Source organism: Trametes versicolor (genome assembly GCF_000271585.1).
Source record: "Trametes versicolor FP-101664 SS1 unplaced genomic scaffold TRAVEscaffold_11, whole genome shotgun sequence".
Classification (NCBI taxonomy): Eukaryota; Fungi; Basidiomycota; class Agaricomycetes; order Polyporales; family Polyporaceae; genus Trametes; species Trametes versicolor.
Window position 1 is genome coordinate 412404 of NW_007360331.1, and position 12794 is coordinate 425197.

General features: G+C 56.5%; 3 protein-coding genes and 1 non-coding gene across 4 annotated transcripts; all 4 read right to left on the reverse strand.

Moving 5' to 3' along the window:
* Nucleotides 1-1813: 1813 nt before the first annotated feature.
* TRAVEDRAFT_23186 (uncharacterized protein) lies at nucleotides 1814-3788 on the reverse strand (the record flags this gene model as incomplete). The annotated part of the gene is made up of 4 exons (XM_008044345.1): nucleotides 1814-1956; nucleotides 2014-2634; nucleotides 2770-3430; nucleotides 3504-3788. The coding sequence occupies 4 exons, from the start codon at nucleotides 3786-3788 to the stop codon at nucleotides 1814-1816; spliced, it is 1710 nt and encodes a 569-aa protein (XP_008042536.1).
* A 2144-nt stretch (nucleotides 3789-5932) lies between these two features.
* Nucleotides 5933-9137, reverse strand: TRAVEDRAFT_60525 (uncharacterized protein). Its single transcript, XM_008044743.1, has 6 exons — nucleotides 8929-9137; nucleotides 8722-8868; nucleotides 8549-8662; nucleotides 8342-8488; nucleotides 6315-8287; nucleotides 5933-6251 (listed from the first exon to the last, which is right to left on the reverse strand). The coding sequence occupies exons 1-6, from the start codon at nucleotides 9113-9115 to the stop codon at nucleotides 6162-6164; spliced, it is 2658 nt and encodes an 885-aa protein (XP_008042934.1). The 5' UTR covers nucleotides 9116-9137; the 3' UTR covers nucleotides 5933-6161.
* A 565-nt stretch (nucleotides 9138-9702) lies between these two features.
* Nucleotides 9703-11210, reverse strand: TRAVEDRAFT_51667 (uncharacterized protein; the record flags this gene model as incomplete). Its single annotated transcript, XM_008044519.1, has 3 exons — nucleotides 9703-9930; nucleotides 9990-10040; nucleotides 10107-11210. 3 exons carry the CDS (start codon nucleotides 11208-11210, stop codon nucleotides 9703-9705), a joined length of 1383 nt encoding a protein of 460 aa, XP_008042710.1.
* Nucleotides 11211-11901: 691 nt separating this feature from the next.
* On the reverse strand, nucleotides 11902-11973 carry TRAVEDRAFT_t193. Its single transcript has one exon. It is a non-coding gene; the product is annotated as a tRNA-Thr (tRNA).
* Nucleotides 11974-12794: the final 821 nt, after the last annotated feature.

Consider the following 12794-nt stretch of genomic DNA (forward strand, 5'->3'; position numbering starts at 1 on the left):
GTAGCCTCGTGGGGCGGGTCTACTCGAGGGCTACAGCCTACAGCAGTGCGCGCGGCTCGTGCTGCCGTCCCAAGTCACGACCGCGTCTCCGATGTCTGCGTCCTCCACACCGTGACACCGGTCTTCCTTCCTATGGAGCGAGACTCGCGCTCACCAATCAGGGCCCCGGCGGACGCGGTGAGGCAATAATGCTTATGCTCCCGCTCATGCGCATGCTCCAAAGGCGACTGAACAGCCCCGCGGCGGCGCTGCGGAGTAAGACAGTGCGACTCCTCGAAAGGGACCGACGAGAACAGGGCGCGTGATGGAACCCCGCTCGCGGCTGCTGCAGTACTCTGCTGGAGTCATGTTCGCCGAGGACCAGGCGCGATGCGGCGATAACAGCTGTTCAAGTTGTTGCCAAGGTGCGCACCGTCTCTGCTGAATCTGCCTGGGATATAGTGAGTGTGCGATGAATGTCGAACTTCAGAACGTAGATTTGGGTACGTGTAGATGGCGCTCTAGACGAGTGTTCCCGCCTTTAGGGTAAGACGATCAAGCTCGAGCAGTAGTATTGACCACTGCATCCAGCGCCAGGATAACGCAGTACATCTCCACTCTATGCTCGGGCACAGACCCGAGTTTCATCGCGCGCCTCCCGCCGGGCGCCGCCTCCCCATCGAGCAGGATTCCTACCCGGGTCCGCCCTTGTCCCCAATACGCCGTGCCAGCTGCAGCACAGGGCGCACAGCCAAGCGGGGACTGGGAGGGCTTCGTCTCGCGGATGCTCGCCCCCGCCGGCGGATCACAGAATGAACGCTGAAGCTTCGCGTTCCATGAGGCTACCGTACGCCGGTCCCTGGCGCGCGCTCCTGGTCTCTGGCTCTGGGATTGGAAACGGCTGCGCGGGGGTGATAGCAAGAATATCTTTGCTGGTGCGACTGAAGGAAGAGCTGCGCGAGCGAGTTGCGCGACGTGCACTGCGCATCTTTACGCGCTGTCCTGTAGACTACGGTATGTGGCCGCCTTGCATCCGTGTGGGAGTCGGTCGGCTGCCACTCTGGCCTCACTGCTGATAGGGGAAATGAATATGTGAGTACGCGGTGTACTCGTGAGGCTATGACCCGCCGTAGTCTCGGGAGTCGGATATTGACAGGGACGTTGAAGGCGGCCTGAGTGCGGAGAGACTTGGTCTAGACTTCACAATGATAGACATTCCTGTCTACCGGGAGGAAGGACGAGAGCTCCGGATTAAAGCAGCCGGTTGCCAACGTTCATTAGTGCTCAATGGTAATCATTTCGAATTATCCGCAGTGCTGCTCAAGGATGCAATGTGTGTCCGACTTCTTCGGAAGACCTTAAGCTTGTCCTGGTCGCGAATGGGGCATCGGGCGTCGGGAGTCTGCACAGCGTCTGTCGTACATGCTTGGCAACTATATAGGCGTCGAAACTATGCGTACAATGGAGCGCAATGTATTGGCAGTATCGCAAATTCGAGAACAGAAGCAAAGGTATCAAGCAACCGGCGATAGGATAGTACATGGAGAATGAGATACACAGACGGTTCGGTGAAGAAACCGTCGTTGTGAGACACATCCATAAGCAAAATGCTTCGGAGTAGGGCGGTGTTCCGAGTAGAGAGGTAAAGAGAGCAGGCCGAAACATAGGGTATCATCTCGAGTCGGATCTGCGCACTCAACTTGAGCAAAGTGGACGCAGGATTCCGGGTCAGATGTGCGCGTAGAAATCGAGAACAGATGTGCTTGCTTGAGTCGGAGGGGCGTGTGGGCCGTAACGCAGGAAATGCGTGGGTTGATACGATATCGCATGTTCTTCAATCCAGGTAAAGAACTGTGTTGGGTATAAGGGGTGTTCTGTCGTCATCTTCAACCACGGTAAAGGTTGGAGGCCCGGTAACCCAAGGCTCGACTATCTGATTAACGCCCCAAGGGTTCATGTCCTCGGCCTCGCTCCGTCCTGTGAGGAAAACTGTTAGCGAGATGAAAGCGCGCGACAGGCGGGCATCAGACTCACGTTTGCGGTCCGGGAATTGCATCTGCCATAGAAACTCTGTGGCGGTCTCGAAGAACGCAACAGGGTCCTGGGCGGGCGGCAGGTCTTCTCCGTCATCGTTGATCTCGTGCCAGCCGTATCCTATTATCTCGACGATGACCGGGGATAACTTGTGCGCGCAACGTGCAAGGAATTCGGGGTCGCAAAAGTCGGAGTCCAGGACGTGCAAGTGGCGTAGATACGGGGCGGGTTTGAAGTCGGGCTTGCCGGTTACCTCCTCGATGTTATCGCTCGCCATGTCCAGTGCGACGAAGAGGTGCATAATCTGTGGGCAGCGATATACCACGTAGGCGACTCCGGACCAGGTGATTTCAGACGCCGTGTTGAACCCCCAAGACTCCTGGATACGAAGGTCGACGAGAAGAGGCCATGAATCGGCCATAAGCATGAGCTCCTCGTCGTTGATGTGTCCCATTAGAGGAATGTCGATCTTGAAGATGCGCAGACCCGAGAGGTCGAGTATGGGACTGATGATGTCGATGATAAGCGCATCCTCTTCCGAGGTGAGCGACCAGTCCAGTTTTGCGCGCGTCATGATGTTGACGACCTGGAGCGTCGCCTTGTTGCATCGCTCTCGTAGCGCTGTGAAGAGGTCCTCAACCTCATTCGGGTAGGTGCGCACTTCGAAATCCAGAGTGAAAATGCGGAGCCTGCAAGTGGTCATTAACTTGACCAGCTCGGTACCAGTGGGCAGTGCCTTGGTGAGAATGAACACACTCTCGAGTGAGGGGAAGGGATAACGGAGGGCTTCCGACCTTAGCAACTGCAGCTCTGATACGGCTTCCTCGTCAGCGGCTAGGAAAGAGTTGCGGAGAAGGGGCTTCGAGGCGAGGAGCAGGAGGACATCCTTGGACAACGATGGGCTAGCAACGGTGAACCCCTCGAGGCGCGGGCACCCGTAGGCGAACACTAGGCTCAGCTCTGTCACATCGTCCTCTTGTTCGGGCCAGATTTCCAGGTGTTTCAGCGAAGGGCATGCCTCGACTAGCACCTCTAATATAGGTGCTAGTTCCTCGTACATCTCCGGGGTGCAATCATCGCCGCTGCGTCGATTGTCGGGGGGATGGAAAGCGATGGAAAGCATCGTCAGGTTCGGGCCCAGAAACATGGGAATATACGCAATGTAGCGTATATCAAGGTACGTCCAGCGTAGACGCACAAGGTTGGGAAGCAAGAATTGCCTTCGACGATAAAAGGCAAGTTGTGCAAGAACCTCCCGTGAGACGGGACGTTCGCTGTTGTCCTGAAGCTGGGCCTGCTCCCAGGAGTGTTGTTCCTGATCTTCAAATTCTACAAGGTAAAAGCCCAGACTCTTTATTCGTGCCGCGTATGAGTCGAACCTTGCCCAATCTGAGTCCATCAGGGGACGCTTGAGGCTCTGGCAGAGGAGAGTGCATGTTTTAAGCAAGATAAGAAATACGTGCGACCGACAAGAAACATTCTCTACTTACCAGATGATGATATAGATATTCTGGGAGGCCGTTCTCTATTACTTCATTTATGGCGCTTTTTGGAAGGGTTTTTATCAGTGGACCGAGTGTTAGCTGGTTACGCCACAATACGTTCAGCGCCGGGTCCTGGAAGGTGCGGCACGTTCGGGCTAAGGCCGCGAGCGTAGGATTGCCCACCCAGTAGCTGTTGTACCCTTTCCATAGGTCGTCCTCGTCCCAGAGTTCCAGAACGACGAACTCGAGGATGTAGTAGAAGATATCCACAACGCGGAGACAACGATGCATGTTGGCAGGTGGGAGTTGGGGATGAAAAGACAAAAGTAGGCGCCTGTCAACGAAGAGCGCTTGATGGAACCCAGAGCTTCTTGATCCTGCGAAAGACTGAGATAGACAACAACAGTGCAGATATAAACGAGCCGTAATAGCCGAAAGTAACAAACAATAACGCTATATACATGAGAAGTTATACCGGAACTAAAGTAAATGGGAGAACGTCCGAAGCGTTTGACAGTCCTGAATCAGAACAACGAGCACGAGAGATCCGCTGCACCCACCCTCTGCGCTCCACCAGACTTCCACACATCTATAAGCAGGTCCATAGCAACCATCGATTGCAATAGAGCATGCTGAGACGTGAGGCAGCTGGGAGCACGATGTCACCCGTGTCGCACTCGATGCGAACGGAAGTGACATGTTCGCTACCACCGCCGACCCAAATCGCTACTACACGACTTGGGAGAGCCTGAAGGACGAGAGAATGAGTATAGCGAAGTGGATGCGAATCATGAGTGAACGTACGCACTCTGGTAGCTGGCAGGGGAAGCAGTGTCCGCAAACCTGCGAAACAAGGACCGAATCTTCGAGAAGAGTGAATGCTTTCGCTTTCGAGTAGGGCGACGGTCGCTAGCTTCCGCAGGCGCGGGGTACAGACTATGGACAACAAGGATGTGGCGTCAGCATCTTATTGCTTCAATAAGAGCAGATCGCCGACCTTCGATGCGAAGTCTGCCCTCCAGACGTGCCACGACCCGAACGATTGCGCGAGGAACCGATGAGGTGTGAGCGACGTGAGGAGGGCGACATTCGTCAGTGAGTGAGGGAGCATCTGCGCCCCCCTCAAGCCTTAAATCCCCTCCAACATTCGCCTACGCAAGCTGCTGAGCATGCAGAGATGAGATAACGGCGCACAGCAGACACGCTCTCCTTCCACATAGAGGGCAGAAGGCGGCCGCTCATCGTTGGGCGGCGCACACGAGGCGGGCGCGGGCGCGCCCCCCGGTGAGCCGGTGAGCCAGTAACGTTGAGCGGGAGACGTTGGTGGCGTCGAGCGAAGTGTAGGCGTACGGGAAAAAGCGGACGCAGTAGGTGCTTCTGTCTCAGGAAGACGGCGGGAGGCTGAGCAGGGCGTACTGCATGGACCGAAATACAGGCTCGTGGCGGCTTCTTGGGCAGCGGGGACGGTAGGCGAAGGATTATAGAGGCTTGCTTAAATCGTGGGGAGGAAGCGAAGCTAGAGAAACCTTGTCACACAATGCTGATTTACCGTTGTAGGAGGGAATGAGACCATCGGTGAAGTTGTAACCCGAGGATCAACGTGACACAGTGTGTGCTTGTGAACTGTGAAGAATTCCCGTCAGCAACAGACTTTTACACTTTAGCGTTAGCCAGAAATAGCAAACCTCCTATACAAGGTGCTCTTTGTCTTTGCGCATATGTCGACTGTAGAAGCATGGGCGGTGCGTCCTTGCCATTAGAGTCAATGGCGCACCAAACCAGCGGCCCTAAATTCGCCCCGGGTTCTGGAAATCAGAACAGAGAGGCTATGTACACCCCCTTGAAAAATAATTCACAGCTGTAAAATGTCTGGAATATCGTTGAGTTGGTCCTAACGACGGAGACATACACAATAGTTCTGGGCGCTTATCGACCTGGGAAGGGCCGCCATTGCGCGGATGAAGGTGTATGTCGCGTGAAGTGATCCACCTTAGTCCCCCTAGCATGTACGGAGAGTGTGAGGCCTCCATACAGGCTACGGGTACCAACCCTCAACCGGGAATTCCAGGGCGTCGAAGGACATGCAGAGCGTCCCGCGCGCGTACGCAGGATATGCGTTTCTTGAACATCACGCCCTGACAAGAATACCGAAGTGTGCAAGATACCCAGTAAATTCTCTTCGGGAGATATTCGCATGATAACGTGCGACGAACTGGACACTAGTCTCCTGGAAAAGGACTATCCATAAGATCGCCCTTTCGGCGGTCTGATGCACAGAACTCCCACAAGTACAGACTGCCCTAGTTACCCTCACATTACCACAAGAAACCCGAGAATGTACTCACCAAAGAGTATCCCATGCCAGTGCGAGGAGTGCACACGACCTGCCCGCAGGCTCGAGCACAACTAATCGATAGGATGTACGTGAACAAAACTAGGGCGTAAAACATAACTATAACGATACACATGGGCATAATCAATCGCCACTACTGCAGTACTGAGCTCTGGAACACCAGAGCATTCGCCATTCGTACACATAAACTACAACGTATGGGACTGAAGGAAAGTGGATCGTAGCGTCCGCGATACGCGCTGCACATACGGGATAAGAGCGGGAGAGCAATCAAAAAGAGCGCGAAAACAAACAAGACACGACAGGGCAGATCAGATCACGTAGACGTCCTCCTTCTCGATGCTGTACTCCTGCAGCTGCCGGAAGTATTCGAGGCGCTCCTCGCGCTTGCGCGCACGCTCCTGCACAGCACAAAAGACCATCAGCACCCGCACGCAGCACATAAGAGAAATAGCGGTACGCACCTCATCCTCTTCGGGGTCGATCTCCTCTGCACGCTCCTTGCCTTTCCCCTTCGACGTCGACCGCCCGCGCTTGCTCGCTGGGCGACCGCTCGCGCTCACAGGAGCAGCGGAGCGGCCCCTCGTGCTCGCAGGCGCGACGGAACGACCTCTCGTACTCACGGGTGCAGCGGCGCGACCGCGCGGGCGGCCCCTGCTCGTTCCGCGTGCGCGTCCTGTACCACGCGTCGTCTTCGCCTTCTTCGCCTTGGGTGGCGACGTGTCGCTCTCCTCCGCATCGCTCTCTACATCCCCTTCCGACGTACTCTCCACGGGAGCGGCTCGTCCCTTTCCCTTCGCCGCCACGCCGCGACCGCGACCGCGCCCTCTGCTCGGAGCCGCACCACGCGCCGTCACCGCCACACGGGTCTTGGAACGCTTCGGGAGAAGGCTCTCCAGTCGGCGCACGGCCGCGCGTGGGTCTGAGTCGCTCCCGCTCAGCACTGCCGCCTGTGCGCGCGTGCGTTTCTTGCCTGCGACCTTTGGGGGCTCCTCCGAATCTGCCAGGGCGTCATCGACCTCGATCTCGATGGGTGCCAGGGGCTTCCGGACCACAGATGGCCCGGCCCTCGCGACGGAGGGCTTGACAGGTGAGGGCGACGAGTCGCGCCGGTCGGTAGACCTCGCGGTGAGCGGCGTGTCGGAGAAATTAGGGGTCGGGAGAGGGGAGCGCTGGTGGGCGTTGCGATGCTTGTGGGGCGTGCGCAAGGCGTGCGTAGGGCTTGCAGACGATGAGGATGGCTCGAAAAGAGTAGTGAGGCCCTTCTTCGCCGACGCGGCGAGTAGGGGGGCGATGGGAAGGTCGCAGGCCTCCCCGAGCGGCGGTAGCGGACCGTTCTCTGCGTCCGAGTTGCCATCGAGGGAGAGGTCAAGAGAGGGGGGTTCGCTTTCATTATCGTTCTTGCTAAAGAGGCGGGGAGGCTGAAGGTTCTCCTTGTCTTCGTTCAGGTCGTAGTCCGCCGTGGGGATGTTCTCCTTATCCTCATCCTCCTCGTCATCATACTCTTCGTCGAGCACCATGCGTGCAGGCCGAGGGTCGACGTCCAGGTACAGGTCGTCGATGTTGTGATCATCATCAGACGGCAAGGGTGTCGGGAGGTGCTCAGGAATACGGACGTCCGAAGACCGCACCTCGTCTAAAGCCAACGTGCCGAGCGGTGCGCGAACCACGCCAGGTGCTCGCGACAATTCAATCATGGCGGCGCGGCGTGCACGTAGGGCCTTGAGCTTCTTCTCCGCTGCGAGGATACCGAACGGATCGTCGTCGCTCAAACGCTCCTTCCGGACATAAGTCGGCCCGCGAGCGGGTTCATTCTCCATATCATAGTCGTTGTCCTCCTCAGGCTGAGGTTGACTCGGTGGTTGGAGACGAGAGCTTCCTGCAACTGGCTCTTGTGTTGGAGGCGTCGGAGGCGGAGGGGATGAAGGCGGTAGAGGAGAATATGCTCGTGAGACCCCGTGATTCCATCGTCGTATGCTGCTCTGATGGCGCCCACGGACGTTCAGAGGAGGGAGAGGGGAAAACTTCTTCTCCAGACGACCGCCCATGGGTGTGGACTGGGCCGGGATCGGCGCACGGATGATGCGCGCGGGGGAAGGTGTGTCAAATATAGCCTTGATTGCGTCGGACTGGGAGCTATCGTCATCGGCGATCGGGATGGTATCTGGTGTGCTAGCTCGTTGGGGTGAGGGTACGGAGGTTGGCTGGAGAGGCTCTCGTCGGCGAACTGGCAGGACCTTCCGACCTGCGGTAGGAGAGGGGGCTGGCGAAATATGCCGTAGTGGTGCCCTATTACCGCCGCCGTGGTCGAATGCGTGAGTATCCTTTGCAGCGGGGGCCGCCGTTGGGTCGTCATTTGCCCTTGCTTTACCCTTCTGCGAAGGGCCAGTAGGTTCGACGTGACGTCTTGTAGCTGTTGGGCTCTGTATATCCGCTGCTAGGTCCACATCATTAATTCAGAGTACCAATCCTCATGGGTGGAGGGCCTTACGACGAGTAGTCGGCTGGGTGATACCGACATCTTCGTTCTTCCGTCCCCGTGTAAGCTTGGAACGTGTAGCAAGCTTCTGTTGCGGTTCAAGCGCTTCTGCTGTTGCAGCTACAGTCTTGCGAATCTTTGCAGGCTTGGGGACAGCGCCTGGAGGAACAGACGCGGTGTTGTAGGTCGCATGCACGGAATGTTATGCAAAAGACGTACCTGCAGTGGCCCCTGCATTCGTAGCCACGGGTTCCTGAGCGTTCGTCCGTTTACGCTTGCCAGTGTGGTCGCCATCCGCTAGTCTCGCAGCGCCTTCTTTCTGAGAGACCGGCTCTGGGTTATAACAATAAGATCGGGTTGAACTCCATAGCGAACATGGTAGGGGCACTCACGGCGGCCAGCATCATCCCCACGGCGAGCTCCAGCTCCCTTCCCTCTTGCGCCCTTAGCTGTCGCGCTTGGACGCGTGCGTTCTCTTGGTTCCGGCGAACGAGGCTTCGATGCAGCCACAGGAACCTCCTCGGGCTCGGGGGCGTGTTCTAGGCATGTCGCGCGTCGTTGGAGCGGTCCATACGCGTGTTAAATGGTGATAAGCGCACCTCCAATGTCCCCAGCGTCCACAGCTGCTTCATGCTCGTTGTCTGCTTGTTTGACCTTGCCGGTGCGACGCAATCTCGTCTTGATTTCAACAATGGGTACAAGCCGTGGTTTAGCGGGTGCGCGAGGCTTCTGAGGTGTGTTGACCGGGGTCTTGTCCTGTAGCACCGGTCTTCGTCGTGTACGCATCGTTTCGAGAGGTTCGAGAACGTCGGCGGGATGAGATGATGGTGGCTGAAGACAAGTTCAATTGTGCTGCCGGACCGCGACCTACCGCGACTCGCGAGCCAAGTGCCACTGTGACCAACTGTCACACTCCCCTCATTCCAAGGTCGGCCCCCTGCCACCGCCAATCTTGCAGCAGGACTACGCTGCGCCAACTTCAAGTTCGTGTGCCGACCAACAGATATGACCTCTTAAACCCATGCCCGTTGACCACCAAAGCAGGCTTCAATCTCACTATGTAGCACTTGCATCAGATTAGCATCGAAATCCTCCTATGTATATCAATGGGGGATACCGAGATATCACTACGAAAGCTATGAAAGCACATATAGATATGCCACGGCGCTTGACCACCAGACGAAAGTCTACTTAGCACACTTTGCGATGGAGTACATATAAACAATCACATAGACCGATCGTCAGAGATGGCCAGGTGAGAAGGGATGGCAACAGGAGCATACTAAACCGTATTCAAGAAAAAATGCAACATATATGTGCCCAAATGCCAGCATAAATCTACAGGCGACCCATCACCCGAGCGTTGTACACGGTCAGCCATCTTGCTTGAGAATTTTCACCACGGCACTCTCCAGAGATGGAATGTCCTCCCTGAGGCGCTCGGCACACTGGTCCTCGTCGACGTACTTGAGGTAAGACTCTGCAAGTGACAACCACGATCCTCGCCGTTCCGACACTATGCGGCGTGCATATGAAAGGGTGAGTTTGAGCGTGCGCAATTCGGGAAGTCTGGCCGCCGCGAATGCCTCGAAAATATCCTCCTACCCAGGCCGATTTTACGTGAGCAGATTGCAACATATGCTTTGGCTGATGCACTTACCATTTCGTCCCCCAGGTTCACTTCTTCCAAGGGGTTTGCGCTATCGGGCGACTGAGGAACGAAACGTATATTCATTTCTAGTGTCTGCATGCAACGCGCCACCGGCCATCGAAGTACCGACCATATCGGTAAGTTCTTGGTTGCACAGAGATGATAGGCAGTGGCGGTGAATACAAGCTCAGCGGGCTGCACGTCCGCCAGAACCTCCTGCAACAACGGAGCCCGGTCCGGTGTAACGCCCCCCATCACCCGCAGCACACGCACATGGCGCATCAGACCAAGTGCCCACACGTCCTCGATCCCACCTTCGACGACACGCAGCTGCCTCCAGCCGCCGTACTTTGCCTGGTGCCTACGGTTTGCCTGGCGTGTAGCATAGTGTGGGCCGTCGACGAAAGAGGGTGGCTTCCAATGGGCCGTGAGCGCGAGGAATTCGACGTTTGGGAATATGTACGCGTACCCAACGGTCGCCAAGGCCACAACATCTCGCGCGCTGTAACTAGCGCAGAGGCGGCGCACACGTGGGTACACGATAGGATGTTGGCCAACGACTGGCGCCGCATCGAACCAGGAGCCCTCGAGTACCTCCAGAGTTTCCGCAGAGCCAGCCAGATGCACGGCTGGGTTTCGTGCATCTGCTTCTCCAGGAGAAGCCCGCCCCCAGCCAAGAGGCTCAAACGTGAGAGAGGCGGATATGAGTCCAGATGGAAGGAGGCTCAGAAGCTTGCGCCCATTCTGGCCAATGGAGGACATCGTGATGTGCTTGAGCGTGGTGAGAGTAGAGAATGCGCGGAGGAGAGATGGTTTGGGACGCGATGTGTCGTGGTTCAGGTTGTTGTCAATGTTGGCGAGCGTCACGAGGTCGTCGCAGCCAAGGATCTTCTCCGCATCATGGATAATCAGCGTATGAATGTTGAGGGACGCGTGTGTGAGGATCGCGGTCAGCGCACCCACAGCGCCTTCGTGAAAGTCGCCCCCCGCAACGGTGAGTGTACGTAGGAAGTTGAAGCGCGCAGTGGTAGGACCCGCGAACATAAAGGCTGAAAGTGAGAGGATTTCTGTGTCCGTTGCAAGAGTGACGCCGTCGTGTGGTAGCAGCCATGGGCCCTTTGGGTCGTCGTAGAGTGCGCGACAAGTCCGCATCATCGCCGCAACGGTGCGCGGGCATGAGAGGTCCATGACCATCAGAAGCACGTCACAGGATGCGAGTTGTCCGGTCATCTCGTAGTAGTCATAGGTACTCAAGAAGATGGGTTCTACTGAGGGAGATCAGGTCATCAATATAAGTCTGAGATGACAGTCAGAGTTACTCACCGGGTGTTCAGAAAAGTAGCGAGGAGTTAGGACTGCAACCAGGGAGTACGAGGGTGACGAATGATGGCAAGATATGTTCTCTGAAGGTTGTTTAAAAGGGCGATAGTCAGGTACTGCAGCACATTTGTATGCCCCTGCCGCAGCTCGAAGTGGTTTGAGGAGTCTATCAATGGATGCTAGACTCTCACCAGGGCAACTTTGAGTGGAACCTGAAAAGGACATATCCCATGAGCAGCTGACCGCGAGAGGTTCATCGAGTAGAAGCTACCGCAGTAGGGTCGTGGCCCCCAGCGAATGGGCACCGGCGAGCTAGAGTTGGTATAGGTCGAACTGTCCTCCACCATTCAAGATCACCATCGACGTCTGTTGGCAACATGCGAATACCTGTAAGCACCACTGTGTCAGACCAAACCCCATGATTTTTGTCGAGCGTATTGGCGCTAGAAAAGAGTGGATCCCAACTTCTCTATACTAGTACTAGAGGGTGTGGAAGGAAGTGAGTGAAGCTTCGAAGTCAGTCTTTCCGGATCCTGCGAAGCTGGTCATAACTCTTGAGTCGCCGGTCGGCGCGCAAAGACAGCTCGAAGCAGCAAAACGTTGCCCTCAGGCTGGATTGAACAACCGACCTCACCATTACGAGTGGCGCGCTCTACCACTGAGCTATAAGGGCGCAAGGTGAAAAGGTGTGTGATTTATATCATGTTTGCACCTGCGGCTCGAGCCTTTACGAATTCGGAACACCCGCGACTGCTCCCACTGTCCTTGCTCTGGACTGTCATCTCGTACGATGCTGCTGCGCGTGGACGCCCTATGCACCTGCAGATCGTCGCATCATCCTCGACCACGCGACAGCGTCCATTCTAACATGAATATCACCCAAGCCGGCACCCGGGAGCACACATAAGCGGCGAAACTGAGGTCCGTCCGCGATGGACTCGGACTCGGAGAAATTGACTCACAGCGAATATTGTGGCCCATCGGACCATGGGCAACACCATCGGCGCCCCAGGATGCCCCAAGGGGCTCGGAGTTGCACGATCTACCGCTGAGGATGACAGAACTCACGACTCACTGGATGGTACCCCTTAGTCCGCCTGGATTTCGCCCGGAAACCCAGTTTTCCCGCCCGTAATGTAAAATCGACACAGCCTGATCGCGGTTCTCCATATACAACCCATCTGCACCATCGCCTCTTCATCCACCACCACAACATACATCTGACGACGATGCTGAGATCGGCTAAGCGGATACAGCGTCCGGCGGCGCTTGTCGACTTCGCGGCATACGCCTACCCCTATCGCGGGTGCTCTCGAAGATGGATGAGCGACCGCCCTGAAGAACGTGCGATATACGGCTCAGGTGAGTAACCGTTCTGCCTTCCTTCGTTATCTGCACAGGCCAACCTAGAAGGCTTCATGGCTCACCACGCCCTGTCGTGTGCCGTCGCGAGACGGGCATCGTTCCGGCACATCTTCGTGGTGCTTCCCTATG